The sequence below is a fragment of the Heliconius melpomene genome, chromosome 7 (genome assembly GCF_056956725.1).
Source record: "Heliconius melpomene rosina isolate 202511_hmr_F chromosome 7, ASM5695672v1, whole genome shotgun sequence".
NCBI lineage: Eukaryota > Metazoa > Arthropoda > Insecta > Lepidoptera > Nymphalidae > Heliconius > Heliconius melpomene.
The window spans coordinates 702006-718303 of NC_140395.1; the positions used below are offsets into that span (position 1 = coordinate 702006).

General features: G+C 32.9%; 1 protein-coding gene across 2 annotated transcripts in view; it reads right to left on the reverse strand.

Annotated features, from left to right (window-relative positions):
* Nucleotides 1-11326: 11326 nt before the first annotated feature.
* The window catches only part of LOC146537139 (uncharacterized), a 43021-nt gene continuing 38049 nt past the window's right edge, over nucleotides 11327-16298 (reverse strand). For both annotated transcript variants that reach the window (XM_085187676.1, XM_085187674.1), the window contains exons 29-31: nucleotides 16049-16158; nucleotides 15428-15476; nucleotides 11327-14465 (exon numbers count right to left, since the gene is read on the reverse strand). In XM_085187676.1, coding sequence (XP_085043802.1) covers nucleotides 14413-14465; nucleotides 15428-15476; nucleotides 16049-16158 — 212 coding nt within the window. In that variant the 3' untranslated portion in view covers nucleotides 11327-14412. The remainder of the gene's footprint in view (nucleotides 14466-15427; nucleotides 15477-16048; nucleotides 16159-16298) is intronic.

The following is a 16298-nucleotide window of genomic DNA, read 5'->3' on the forward strand; positions in this document are numbered from 1 at the left end:
AAGTGGATTTGAACTGAATTATTTTATTACCACACGCTATTGCGTGACAATGGGCGGCACCCACCATTCCATAAAGACCTGTTCTTATACTAAAACACTTACGAACAAGAGTTCTAAACGAAATGGTCGTTTATAACCATTTTGTAATCACCCTGTTACACCATGATATAACTATATACTGACAGGTCAAGCTATTTCGGCTGAATTTAACTCCGCCCTATAGAGCTGTCTCGCTTGCTCTTATTAATTTAGAAAGAGATAAGTGATTAAATTTCGTATGAAAAGTATGCCTGTAACGATTTTAATTAGGTTTTGAATAATGTACCCACTCGTTATAATGAATTTTAAGAGAAAATTAAACAGGTTTAACTAGGAGTTAATTTCTTAGTTAAATCGTTGTTTTTAGTACAAAGAGAGATTTATAAACGTGTTTTTTATTTACTTGTTATGACCATGTTTGTTGGTATATTAATAATACTAATAAAGGCACATCACTAAAAGTAGCGTAGCGTTTAGCGCTCCGTTCTCTCTGACTACCCCGCTAGGAGTAAACCATGGAGCTAAGTTAATTTACATCACTAAAAATATAAGATAGGTAGGTAGATACAAACAATACAGAAAAATTAATATGTCGTCGTTAATACGACGTTATATTTTGAAAATTGAGCAGATTGTGGGTGCCTCCCGCCTCCCCTGGTAAAGTAGAATCTGGGGTAAAAACGAGAAGCTGTTTTTATCGCTAGAGCAGAACAGGTTCTTCCCATTTTTTTTGCTCCACCTTTATGTAAACTATTATAAGTATAGAAGCCATCGTGGTACATTAAGGACAATATCTAAATCTAATGACTTGTTGAGGGTTCTGTCCCCTATTAGAAATATCTAACGGTATCATAGGTGTAGGAGTTGAAGGGGCTGAGTGGTCCGTGTCCACCCCAGAATTCTAACTAGCAAAAAATTAAGTCTAGAAAGAACTTTTACATAAAAGAAGAAGAGAAAGTCCAGGTACTGGCTAGAAAATATCTTCAGATATGGGCATAAACCTTGTTACACTGTTCCCCACACACCGGTCAATTTTCGAAACATTGTGGGGCTCGACCTTTCTACCACCCCATTGTCAGGATATCTAATTTTTGTAATTAAGAATTTAGCAAGGAAAGCTGAGGAAACCTAGTGTTAAGTCACTCTGTTCCATAAATTAACGCCGCACTTTGTCTTGCTTCCAGAGCGGAAATTAAATATAAAAAATATTTCCTGGGAATTGAACCTACAACTTTCACGTTCCAATCACACACTGCGCCACGACAACTTTTATATCAAAATTAATTATTATTATAAAACGTTTATTTTCGAATAGGAACAATAGAGAAATAAAATAATTAAAAAAAATCTCCAATTAAATAATAACTAGCCTATTTAAAAGTCCCATCATTGAAAACATTTTATCGAACAAAAATACTAATAAAAAGAGACAAAAGTATATTTCTTTTTTCCCCTATTGTGCTTTAATTAGAGGCGTGGTCAAAACTTTTGAGCCAATCGAATTGAAGTGCGACAAAGATGGAAGATATTTTATATGGAAAAGAAAGAGAGATCGACATGTTTATAGGGAACTTACGCACTTAAGGTAGTGAATTAAATTGATTGGTTTGTTGTGGTTCACGTTTTTTTTTGTTTAGCTTCACGCTTTATCCCGTTTACAGCAGGGTAGGCACAGATAATCTAGTGGTTGAGTGGTGGAAGCCCAACTTTACTATATCGGGTGGGAATCGAATCGACAGCCATCGCAATTACAGTCACAAGCTTTCCCACTGCGCCACGGTAGCTTTTATTTATTTCATTATTTTTATTTTTTTCATAATTAAAGGGCAAGTAAGTAGAACAAACATCCATTTTCACAAACTTTTATATTTACCTATATCTATAACATTAGCAGGATTTTTTAATATTTTTATCTCTTATAATAGTGTAAATATCAACTTTAAAGTAAATAAATTATATGAATATTAAATGAGTAGTTTTCGCATAACCTAATAATGAGTTTCCCACACGCGGCTTATCAGTTATGTTTGTTTGTTTGTTTGTATTTTGGCAAGTGATACCCGCGTTCACACGAGGTGCACCACACGACCACGGAATGAAGGATAACTTTTATTAAGTCAAGCTTTATCCCATATAGCTACAGCAGGGTAGGCTAAGGGAACCTACTGTTACTATGTAGATACTCCATGTAACGCTTCGTTTTGTTTCATAAGCGAAGAGATGAAATAATTTATTCCCCTATTAGAAATGAAACCCTCAACCATCGCTATAACATTCGAATGCTGTACCTTTAAGCCACGGCTTGTTAAACAAAATATTAAGTATTTTATTAACTACTGAAAGCTTAAAAAAATTCAAGAGTTAGGAGACGCAATCTAAGTTTGTAAATATTATCTCCTTTCTGCATACTGTAAATACGTCATTGTTGCACCAAATACTCGAAATGTCCTAACTATGCGCGACGTGTGGCTGCAACATTAAAAAGTAAACATTTGACACTATCTGTAACAGGTTGGTAATTTATAGCAGATCAATCAGTTCGAAATTTGAAATATTTATTTATTTATTTAGTGTCATTTTTAGGCGTAATCGCTTTGGACATTGATCAGAAAGAATCACCATTTTGAATGGAAAATTGGAATGTGATGTTGCGTGTTTAGTAGAGGAATTCAACGATGTACTCTTGTTAACCTGTTGTAATGTAAATTCTAACAGCGAGTACGACTTTCAGAAAAAAAAATATAAGCAAAAAAAATAGACCTAAATCCGTTTCCATAATCCAAATGGTAATAGTAGATACTACTTTTATGTCTGGGTGAAATTTATTTTTATATTTGTTTCTAATAAGTCGCGCTCCGTCCAAGTAGATGTTAACGTGATGTGGGTTCGATTCCCACCCAGGGAAATGATGCATTAATTTCTTAGCTCTAGTAAGAACACAAAGCTTGATGTTGACTTTCATCATCAACACACAATGTCTCGAAAATTGAAAGGCAATAGAAGGACGGAGTGCCTTAATACCATATTCCCTCTGCCTAACCCGCTATACGCGGGATAACGTGAAGGATAACGGATAGGAAGTATAACGAAATTGTAATTACACTTAAAAACAAATAAGTACCTACCAATCTACAGATAGGTAAGATATAAATCGCGGCCATTAGTCGCCTTCCTCTCGAAATATTATAAGCGTGTGGACGTGAACCGGCAACTTTATCCATAAATACGGCGGCCATCTTGCCACTGTCAAACTTTGAGCGTCCAGGAATTAAGCGATTTCAGCTTTGTACGCTTTGAATTCGCTTTGTTTTAGAATTTTAAGCAATTTAAAAACATAGGTTGTAGGTTTGACCTGTCACGTGCATTGTGATATTGGTTTTCTTTGTAGTTTCAAGTTCTATCCAGCATATAGCAGGCTGCAGGATAGGCAGGGGGTGCCTAGTGTTAAAGCACTCCGCCTTTTACCTTCAACACAATTTTCAAGGCATTGCGTGTTGATGTCTCAAGAATATGTCGAAAAAGTGGTAAACGGTACCAAATTATCTTAGCCTACCCTGCTATGTGTGGGATACAGCGTGACTACGTGAAGTTAAAGAAAATCAGTTTTATCCCTACTTCAAATATGTTTGTCTATTACTTAGGTATATTTTCAAAACTGAGAAGAACACTGAGAATGGAGTGTTATTACACCACATTGTCTCTACTTGTCCGGAGCCATTAGAAGCTAAACCTATACCTATACTAAAAGTGCAACCTTCATTATAAAGTCAACGATCTTCATAGATGACTGACATCACTGACGTACCCAACGTCTGTCAGTCTCAGTGATAACAGTGATAACGACGTGGTAACATTTTAAATCATAATAAAAGAACACTTAGATGGGATTTTAAATTATAGTACTTAACAAATATCTACCTAAATATGTATTGATTTCATTTTAGTGTTGGGTTTCCGATAAACAAGTAATTTTTTTAGCTTCACATACATTGGGTGTTCAGTGGGGATCTCAACGCCACGCTTTGCCTCGTTACAAGACCGAAGAAACAAAAGTAAGAAATCTAAAACTACTTATATAAAATATTTTCACACGAATGTCCCATAATCTTACAAAATAATTTCATCTTAAAGTTAATAGATAAGTTACAGAAATATATCGCATTATTGACAGAAGATAAACCGCGACCTAATTTAAACATGTCTAAACTCCAAAGCGATAAAACGCATTAAAAAGCAAATAATTCATACTTAGCTGTCAGCTGTCAGGTGTCAGAATTGACAGGTGTCAAATGATTCGGAAATTACGGTGTGATTGAGGCGCGCTTACCGATAAGTGTCGACATTATTTAACTTGTTGCACGTCATGATACGTACCTACTTCCTTTTAAATTAATGTTTGAGAGGAAAAAATATTGTATTAGACTGCTGGATTCGAACATGTTTTTTTAGCTCCATCCTGTATCCTATAGGTATACGTACGTAGGGTAGACAGAATCTATAGTTACCTAAGACATTTAGTTTAGTTTTAGTTAATTGACTGTTGAGTGGCGGAACTTACCCCTTTTATATTTTAACCGTAGCGAGGAAATGCAAATAGGTAATTTTTGCAAGTGGAAAACGAACCCACACCCGTCGTATTGACGCCAACGCACAGATGACGTGCCGTTGCACCACGAATGTCTGAAATCTTTAATACCAGCTAGGTACAGAAAATATTGGGAATATTATATTGTTAGGTATGATCACGTTAGAAACTCAATTTGGCCCACATGTGATAATTGTATCATCATGAAACTTGGCCAGTATACGCAATAGGGTGTGGGTTCAATTCGCACTCAACAGAAATATTAAATGAAATAAAGGAAATATTTAACATTTTATTTTTCTCGTTCGGGTGTCGAGGCAACGCTCGTAGTAGAGTTCCGCCACTCAACAATGCCTAGAATTCGCCAGAAAGTGGAGAACCAAATAGGAACGAAGTAGTCGATTTTTTTTGTTAAAAATTATCATTATTTGACATTTTTTTTATTACATAAATATTACACTATAAATGAGTAAAGTTAAAATTCAAACCGGCTACCACAATGACCCCCACAGGCTACATTTGACCCCAAATACACCCAACTAGAACAAACACCGCTATCTCCACAGTAGCACTCCGCTCGCATGTGTGATAAGCTAATGCATTGTATCGCCTAAACGGACCATCCAAATCTCAAATATTAACACTAATATGGTATTTGGTTTTTCATGTTTGCAAAATTATATTAATTGTGAATTAAAATAAATAAAATCAAATCAGCTTCACGCTATATCCCGCACTAAGCAGGGTAGGCAGAAGGAACTTAGTGTTAAGCGTTAATAATTATTCGTTCTCCACTCTCCGCCGAATTTACACGGAATATTTCGAAAGTTGTGCAGAGTGAGAAACGGAGTGTAGGTACCCACGAGTATCAACACGAGGTTACCTCTGCTTACCTTTGTTACATGTGGCATAAATATATATATGATAGCGCATAAAGCTATATGCGGGATAGCGATATAATTCCTTGTTTCCCGGTAAATTGGCGATTTAAATTACAATTTTTCAATACTGATCACAGTAAATTAATGCAAATGTAACAGACGGACTAATTAACATATTATTACCTGTATGTATATACATATATAGTTAATAAACGATGCCCACCGGACCGACCACCGACCACCGCCGCCGGTCATATGTTTGCTTTCACTCAGCGTCACTTAGCGTCAATTAGTGGTTGTGATAAAATATTAATTCTCTATGAGCCATACACACAGTACCTACCTACGTACTACGTACTATTTGTATTGTTATGTAGCTGCCGGGCTTTTTGGACATTGTGGTAAGTGTGGGCACTAATCCGGTTGCTTTTATTACCTTTAATGTGGAGGATGATAAGAGACCAATCCTGGTACAGGGACACAAGCAACAAAACAAACGTAAATACGCCAGGCTGTGGTAACGAGGCAGGGCGTGGCGTTTAGTTCCATTACTCATTACGCAATGTCTTCAGAATTCGGTAGAAAGTGGGGAACGGAAATGTTTTAATGGAAACAGAGTTTTTTAACACTAAGTTCTCAGGTTGGTATGTAGATAGATAGCATGTAACTAGATAAAAATGTGGAAGAAGAGTTAATATGAATTGTATAAAAATGTCAAAAAGTATTTATGAAGCAAGAATGAAAAAAAGATAACTGCAGATGTGATCTTTTTGTGGGATAATCGGACTTGCGAAGTTTATTTAGCCGACTGAGAGATGACAGCTGATGAGAGACAGAGAATGGCAGGCGCTAGCGGGTAGGAGGGTGCGCAGAACAAGTGCTTAGACACTCCGCTCCCCACTTCCCGCTGAGTTTTAGATACAGTGCTTGTTGCACTCAACATATACTCAAAGACTCAGTAGAGCTAAACTTCCTTCTTTAATTTACTAGAATAGAGAGCAGGGAAATAAAAAGGAAATAAATAAAATTATTCCCCTGGGCGAAGATTCTACGCGAACCCTCAACCATCGCGTTTTCAGTCAGAGGCCACCCCACTGTGCCATGAAGACCTTACAACGGTTTTAATATAATATTTGATCGTATTCATCATATTTAAGTTAAGAAATTAACTTAATATAGAACATTTAAATACACTTATCATATAGTTACTTACATAAGAGTGAAAGTAAATACCCGCGAGGTATATAAACCGTGTAGGTAGGTAGCAGAGTGGGTGCGATTAAAACAATTAACTGCGTGAGAGGACGTATCCGACGCAAGTCATAGGCGATAGCGAGAAATTATTAAAATTTTCTTTGAAACGTTTCGTTTTTTGGCTTTGGGTGAAAGGAAAGAAAAAAAATAAATAAAAATATTTTATTATTAAAAATATATTAGTAAATTACGTTAGTGTAAATAAATTGGCGATAAGGCAACATTAAAAGCAAAAAAGAATGTTGCATTTTTTATTTATTTTTATACTAATGTACAAAATTTTCCCACTACTGACTAACAGACAGACAACGTACAAATGAATTTACTTACTTAGAATTAGACTTGAAATTTTACATGTTCATTAAAATTGTAACACAACAAAGAAATTCTGCACAATAGGTATAGATATTATATAAATATAATAATGGCGACATAACGCGTCGCTTGTACGACAATAAAACAATTAGCTGAGTACGCGTGTTGGTGCGTGGTGGCGGTGAGAGCGTGGCTTATTTTCTACTGTACGTATTTTTAAATTATATCTATTTATATGTTAGTGTATCTATATGAAAATATGTACGTTTGCGTATTGGCCTATACCTACTAATAATTTTATATTTTTTTAAAATTATTATTCAAAATCGGCAACTAAATGAAGTTCAAAAATAGGTTAATTATTATACTGTATAATATTACTTTATGATAAATAAAAAAGAAGCACCAATTTCCACTTTTAAACCACATAAAACCATTATAATGCCAAAATATGAACTGTAGAGGGGAAAATACATACCGATACTATACGTTCGCTTACGGATGGATTTAAATGTAGTACCGTCGTGTATTCGCAACTATATTAATAATATAAGCTAGACAACAGATAATCATATAATTAAGAATATTTAGACATTTTGAATACCAAAAGTAGTTTGACGCTTTTACCCGCATAGTATAGTAGGCGACAGGAACTCAGATACTGCATGATGAGTGCTAGCTCAACGAAAAGAAAATAATGCAGTCCCCAAGTGAAAATTAAACCCAAAAAAGCTTTAATTACAGTTATTTTACATAGCATTATTTATTCTATATTATATTTAATATCAGAGTCACTTATAATAACTTAAAATGTCATACAGAAAGACACAAACTAATTAACTTTTCAACTACACAGCTTTCAACATATATTTCTCTAACATACATACATACATATATCTAAGTAGGGTATGTATGTATGTATGAGAGCCTGAAAGGACAAAACGTTCCATACATATACGTACTGTATATGTACAATGTACCCACCACGCTGTGTAGAGAGTAGGCGCGATTAAAACAATTAACACAGATGGAGAGAGCGGTGTGGTGCAAGTTGTGAGAGGTAGAGGCTTATTGTCATAATGGACGTATTTTTTATATACATTTAATTGTTGACATATTTAAAATAATAATTATATTTAATTAGTATGTTGATGTTTTTTTAAATTGTTTTAAATGTTTTATGAAAGTTCCATTATAGCAATATTGAAATATCTATGTTTCGTGTAGGCTATCATATTTCAGCGTTAAAAAGATAAGTATTTTATATATTACTGAACTCTTAATGTTTTTTAGTACTTTAATACTTAATGTATATCTCTCTTAGAGACTAGAGCTAATGATCCATCATCTATAATTATAAACTACTAGATTGGCCAGTCGTGACGCAGTTCCACCACTCAACAAGCAATGCCCTCAAAATTCGGAAAATAGGGATCGGAGTGTCTTAACTCTTAACACTAGGTTTTCTCTGCCTACCCTGCTGTGTCCCCGCTACCGCCACTCCCGCGCACAGCTCTCCGTCAGCAGCTCGCAGCGTAATTCGTCGGGTAATGGCTCCCTCGGCAGATCTTTAATCTGAGCGCTAATTGGATGGCGGGCAGGGACGGACTCTGTTTTATTTTATATATTTTATTAGTTTATTCTATTAATTTATTACAACTTAAAGCTTTTCCTAAATAACGTAATTCTAGATTTCGAGAGATTGCGTGTTATTAGACTAGAGACTGGACTTAGACCGCGCGGTAATTTGGCCTGGAGGTAAGTTAAGGGGTTAAAAGAAATACTTTACAAGTATCGCGTTTGGTTGGTGGCACTTATCGTCAGTCAATTTGTTTCGAATTATTTAATATCACAACAAAAAACTAGCTCAAACTAAAATATTAAGTTATTTAAGCCGAGCTCCGAGTATTACGGTTTGTGTTTTATTCTATGTCAATTGTTTCAGACATTATAATATAAGTACGACGTATGTTGTTTTCTTATCCTTTTAAATTTATGTATTATAATTAATCTAAAGAACAATAACCATTTCGTTAAATGAGAATTCAACCCACAACTACTGATTATAATCAAATATTTCACAACTGAGCCCTAACAGCGTCTAAAATATAAATAATTATATTAAATAAATTATACAAAATACTGGCGGCGCCACGAAGGAGGCAGAGACGTTGGCAGTTAGAGTGCAATAAGTACCGTTTTCACTAATCTTGGCAATTAGTCGGAGGGGTGTAGTCCAGGGGGTGGTGGTTAGAAGAATACTTCTTTTCAATTATTATTTTATTAATTTTACGTTATATCAATAATATAGCAGGGTAGGCGATGAGAACTTAGTGTCAAGACTCTCAGTTTTCTACTTTTCATTTCAATGTTTAGAATGAAGTATTATTTATAATAGACGAAAATGTATTATGAATTACATTGGGATCAAAACAGGATCAGGATCAGTAGTAAGAACTACTGTCACTTTGAATCTGTTTAAGTCGTATTATTATTAAAAAAATATTTTTATACTCTTTTTTCTTCTTAATGTGTAATTGTGCACAATAAAGTGTAAATAAATAAATTATGTAAATGTCTAAATATAAAGTGATTATACGTTTTTAACCTTATACAGTGACACTTTGAATAATATAATAAATATATAGTAGTTCTAGAATAAGATCCTACTCAACATTTTTGTTTATAAATGTACAAGTTTTCTCTGTCCAGCTTCATAAATCACAGCATCAAATTCACAATTAGTGTTCGACCGAAACAATGTCTCTGTTCTAACCAAAACTGAATCTTATCTAATACAAGCTGAAAGCTGAAAGTTTCGAAGCTCAGTATTAACCATGCAATATCTTTTAATGTATTTAAAACGGATGTAAAATATCTTTAGACTCTTCTCGAAAAATATTTTTTTGTTATTATTTCTACGACACCACCCCCTAGACTATCGGGGGCGTATAAAGGAGCAAATTAAAGTCGCTAACGTGCTCAGCATTCATTCTGATTGCCGACCGACAACAGAGCGGGACTACACTCTGTTAGTGAACTCGGATTTACTTATATACCTACGTAATGTTTATAAACTTAATAATTTATTAAATAATTATAAGTAAATTAAAATTAATATTATTTTAATTACGCATTTTTTTAAATCGAATCTCAGGACACGCGTTCGAGTGTGACTGTAAACGTGACAAGTTCTCCGATTCCCACTCGAGGAAATCAAATATTTCATATTTTCATTTGTGTGAGTGAGAGTGTCTCTGCCTAAGATGCTACTTGCGGGTTACAACATGAAGCAGAGAAAAATATAAAAAAAAATGTTATAGAATTAAATGCTTTGAAGCACTACACAAAAATCTTGAGAATAAGACCAATAAAAAAAAAATCTGATTAAATTTCCAAAGAAGAATGAAAACACGAATTCACACATCACATGTGATCAATGATCACAGATACACATACGCGCTTCACACATGTGCACAAAACTAACCAACATCGACTATATTCGAAGGAAACAAAATAGGATGATCAACGCCATCTAGTGCTCAAAAGTATAATTATTAAAACAGAGCCACCGGCGGTGTGATAATGAGACTTAGTTTTGAACACTTGTATTAGGCCATCTAGTGACTGAAACTTAAATTAATGTTTAAATTAGGAATAAACTAATTCGTCATCTTGAACAGGTGGCACTGTCTAAAATTTGACGCGCTATTTAAATACGAATCTAAGTGACGTCCAGGATCAAAAACTTTTACTAGTCACTGAATCCTTTTTTAAATATTTTTTATGCCTTCATTTCAAAATTATTTGCAATATTTTTTTGTTTGAAACAGTTTATTTCGTTTGTTATTATTACCAAAATTGATTATGAATATTGTTATTATTTATTTATAGTTAAAATGACATTTATCGGGAAACGGGCGTGGGGAATTAGGACACGCTTTAAAATTATGACATCTTTTATTTAAAATAATAAATAAAATGTTTGTACAAATTTCGTTTGATATAATTTTATATTTAATTCCTTTATTGTTTTTTATTGCTGTGTTGTAAAACAGCTGTATAAAAATCCAGCAATAAATAAATCATAAAAAATATATTTGAACGGTACTCAAATTAGTAAACCATTACGAAACACGGGTAAGAGGCGGGAAAGAAGATAAATTTAAATTAGTCTCCGCTTAAACACTTTTCCACATTTAAACACCAAAAAACAAGAAAGATAAAAGTAAGAAAAATAAAACACACAATATATACGCTAAAACTTTAATATTAACAATAATATACTCTACATGTTACAATAAATCTTCATATAAATACTCTACGGGACATTGCCTTTGACAGCTGTCACTGTCACCGTCGCCGTTACCGTGACACTGACAGGCGCGGGTGAACAGATAAAGTAACTCTCTATTACGGTACAGACTCTAAACACTGACACAATAAGCGTGAATCTAAAACCGTTTAGACATTTCTAACAATATCTGAAATCATCACAGCAAATTAGGGGCCATCTTCACCATTTTCCTGTTCTTGTCACAACTGATTGAATTTGGAAGAGACAACTCTTATTTAGTGCGAGTTCACATATTTTACTTTTATACTTAGATTTTTGTACATTTTTAAAGCGTTATTCCACACTTGCAAAGAAAAAATACTTTTTTAAAAAACGTATCAAAAATGCTTTACAAGAGGCGCGGTTTCAGATCCCACTAGTCAATTTTTATACGTTTTCTAGAAAGGCATTTTATCTAGAAATTAATATATTAATCAGCAGTTCGAAAAATATTTTTGTTTACATAGATATTTCGTATTTTAATACTTATAATAAATTACATTTACAAATGTGATGTTAAGAAAATTAGAACTTCCTACCCCTTGCCATAAAACGATGTCATTTATAGATGGGCCCCTTACTACTAAATCAGTATTTTCTTTTTTTTTTAATTCAATAGATAAAAATAACATACAATATAATATATACAGATTTGGGCTATTTCTTTTTTTCTATTACTGAGGTATTTTGAAAGTAGTAGTAGTAGTAGTAGTGGTGATTTGAAAAATAATATTTAATTAGTTTCTGAACGTCTAATTCATTTAAGTACATTTATTTATTTATATGTAACTACAGTACACATATTTAAAAAATTACACATCTATGGACACTTGAATTGACTTAGCTGTAAAATTTTGAAAAAGAAAATAGTAAATACCAATCAAAATTTATATAATAATATCTATTTTGTTTATATATTTATGTAATTCACAATAAGATCAATATGTATACTGTTAGAAGGCGAGAGTGTGGTCATGCATAATACCAAATTACAAAATTAATAGGTACATTGTACATAATATGCATCTGTTAACAATAGTATATATAAATTTCTAAATCAAATCAGTAAAAAAAATTTCAAAAATTTAATTTTAATTAGCCAATGAGCGGGCGCCGCCTTAGTTTTCTTATGAATCGTACTTTTTACGACATAACGAATGAAATAAGAAATAATAAACATATATGTAAATATTTTAAAAACTTTGAAAAATTTGAATGGTAATGTATCATTCTAAACGAGAACTAATGTTTGCGTTTCTAATAATGCAACATGTTAGAATCATCTGATGATGTATTTGTATAATTGTAATCAGCTATTATTTAAAATGAAATAGACACATTTGGAGCATTTCATTGATGCAGATGTTTTTTTTAATTATGAAGTTTTCTCGTTACCTAAGACTTCAAGACATCATTATCATCATTTCAGTGCACCTGCTAGGTTATTCAGTAAAGATACTCTCGCCGCATTATATATAATTCTCAAAATTAAAGAAAGAAAAATAAAAACACCTTAATCACATATCAATCCTGTACGAATTTAACAACAATTTTAAAACTTATATCGATAAAGCGTTTCGACATTGCTTATATTAAACTGAATTATTAATAATAAATGTACTTTATTTATTTACATTAAATATGGCGGAGCAAATCATTTTATATTATTGTAATAAAAAATTAATTCGAGACATCTTTTTTTAATATCTATTAAAATATATGTTAATTCAAATGACAATCATCTTATTAATATTATTATTTATTTATATATGTCAAAACACAAAAATCTTGTAAATATGTTAACGCCAATAGTTTAATTTTTATTTAAATTACAATTGAAATTTTTAAAAAATCACCATCAATCCTTATAATTGAATGAAAAAATGTAATTTTGTTATTTAAAGTAAGCAATAATATCCGTTATTTTTTCTCTGTTACTCATTATATTTATTTATAATCTGTGACAGATAAAATATTTTAGTATCTTTCAGTTTTTTTATGTCTAAAGATGTTTTTGAAAATATTTCTTTTATTATATAGATAAAACAAAAACAATACACATGCTATTATAGTATTTCAAATTAGATAAAAATAATAAATAGAACAGAAACAACTTCAATATACGAATAGCTGAATTATTAAAAAAGTTTTCTTTTTCATTTTAAATAAAAAAATGAAATAAATAAAAAGGCATAAATAAATTATGTGAATCTTAAGAGCAAAATGTTAACTTAAATTAAAGTATAACAGAAGTAATGTACGTACGTCTGGGTGTTCCACTATAAATGCTAAAACTAAAATGGTTTATAACAAAAAAAATGACTAGACGATTTCCAACGTGAGATCTCTGCGCTTATCTCGAGAGGTGAGACTGAGCTTTTTGAACGCCGCGATTTTTTACTACAAGTAAATATTTAATACAGTTTAATATTGAAAAGAAATCAACCAACAATTTTTTTTTTCTTTGAAAGCAAATTAAAATTAATAATTATTTTAATAGATATTTCTCCTTAAAGCTAGTCAATTTAATTGAACCGAGTATAAAAAAAGACAATTTATAAAATAATGGTCGTTCAAAACGCTCAGTCAATTTACCACAATTTGGTTTTCAAACGTTTATTATTTATATATATCTAAATAATATTTTAAAACTGCATCAAAATCCACTTAAATACAGCAAAATATATATTTTTTTATTATTAATAATAATTATTATTACAAATTTTGATATTCTATTGTACGTGTGCGTTTATTTTGGCGTGTCCCGATATAATTAATTAATAAAAAAATTGATAGAAAATATATCACTTTAATTTATATAATCAAAATCAATAATAACAAATAAAAAAAATATTACGTTGTTTTTTTTTATTGTAATTGGCAACATTACGTCAATAATTTAATCTTTTTTGAGTAATGGCAGCACTGCAAGTGTATTGTAAATATATTTTCTATCAATACAAGTATGTAGATATGTGTTAGGTTGTGGATAAGTGCGGTGTTTAACGCCGGCCGTTGCGGGCGTCGGGGTGGGGGCGGCGCGGCTGGTTTAAACCTGGATTTATAACATTATTTGCTATTATAAGTCGAAAAAATTAATAGTAACTTTAAGTCTAACATATTTTTGTAATTATGAAAAATAAGGCAAAACGGAACAAATTTAATTTATTTTTAAAATCTTATATTTTTACTTCAAAAATAATAAAATTGCATTTTGAGCGACGGAACTCAACGCTATGGTTTGTGTTTGCGTGTGGCTAACACTACTCATATAAATAATAATGTTATTTATATAATTATTATATTTTTTTAGCTTCACGGCTTTTAGCAGAGAGAGTACTTGGGAACCTAGTGTTAAGACACTTCCGTTCCCAACTTTCCTCCGAATTCTTGAGGGATTGTGCATTGAGTGGCGGACTCAACGCCGCGTTTTGCCTCGTTAATATTATTATTAGTATATTAGTTGAAGAAAAAATATAAAATATTACAAAAAGCAAATATCAAAGCAATGAGCCTCCCTATCTATACTAATATAATAAAGCGGAAGAGTTTGTTTGTTTGTTTGTTTGTTTGTTTGTTTGTTTGTTTGAACGCTAAGATCTCTGGATCTACTGGTCTGATTTACATTGTTTTTGTTTTGTATAAAAGCTGCATTCTTCAGAAGTGCTATAGGCTATATAACATTACATTACACATATAAACTAATATATTTTAAAGTACTTTCTAATTTGACATGCAATTTATTCTGCCATGTTAATAACAACCGTCGCGTCGCTACGCAACCGGTACCGCGACAATTTGATATTCATCCTTATGAAGTTTGATAAACAATTAAGGAGATGTCACTTCGAAATGACCTAGCCTTCGGGCGGTATAGTATGAGTATGACCGACGCGAAAATATTCTTATAGTTGAAGCAGGCGTAGCCGCGTCCGGGTCCACTAGTATACAGATATATATAGAAAAATAAATAATAATAAGAATAATAGAAAAAGATTTTCATTTATTGTTTATTACCTGTAGGTAGCGGACCTGGAGACCGCCGGCACCACGTCCCCGGTGACATCTACAAGAAACATATTTCAACATTTGAATTAAATATAGTACAGTCGACGAGTCGTGGCTGGAGTTGGCTAAAGATTTTGCATTTGCTGCACAGATTTTTTTTTCAGCATTACACTGTATCCCGCATATAGCAGGATAGGTAAAAGAAGACTAATGTTAAGACACTCCATTGCCCACTTTCCGCCGAATTCTGGAGACATTGCGTATTGAGGGGCAAAAGAGCTTTGTTGCGCTAGGCTTGGGGCTTCGTAAAAAAAGTGAAAATCTAATTCCATGGCGGCCAATATTCGTTGACCGTGTCCTGAGTGTGTATGTGTGTTTGAGTGTGGCTGTACGTGTTTCTGATAGTAAGAGTATGTTTGCTAGGTGTGTAAATATACGTGCCTGAGAGTGGGACCGAGTGTGAGTGTCAGTGAGTGATTGTACGTGGAGGGTTTTTGTACGTGCGGCTGAATGTGTGTGTGTCTGAGTGTGTGTGCGTCAGTGGGTTTCCGTGTGTGTCCGAAAATTTGTACTGTTGTTTTGGGTATGTGTGTGTGTGTTAGTGATTTTTTTGTCTGTGTGTCCTGTGACCTGTCGTATGAGGCAGGGCGGGCGGCACAAAGGGCGCGCGCGGCGTTCTTCGTCGCGGCGGCGCGCGTGCGCATGCAGAGGCTCGCGCGGCACCGGGGCTCGCGGCTGGTCTGCGGGGGAACGAACATATGATATAATTAAAACTATAAAAATGTAATTAAAACAAGTGTTTATTGTTCCTACAGTAAAAATAGAATAATTTAGCACCGTAAAGTTGTTACGTGTTCTGACAAAATATATTTTAATGAAA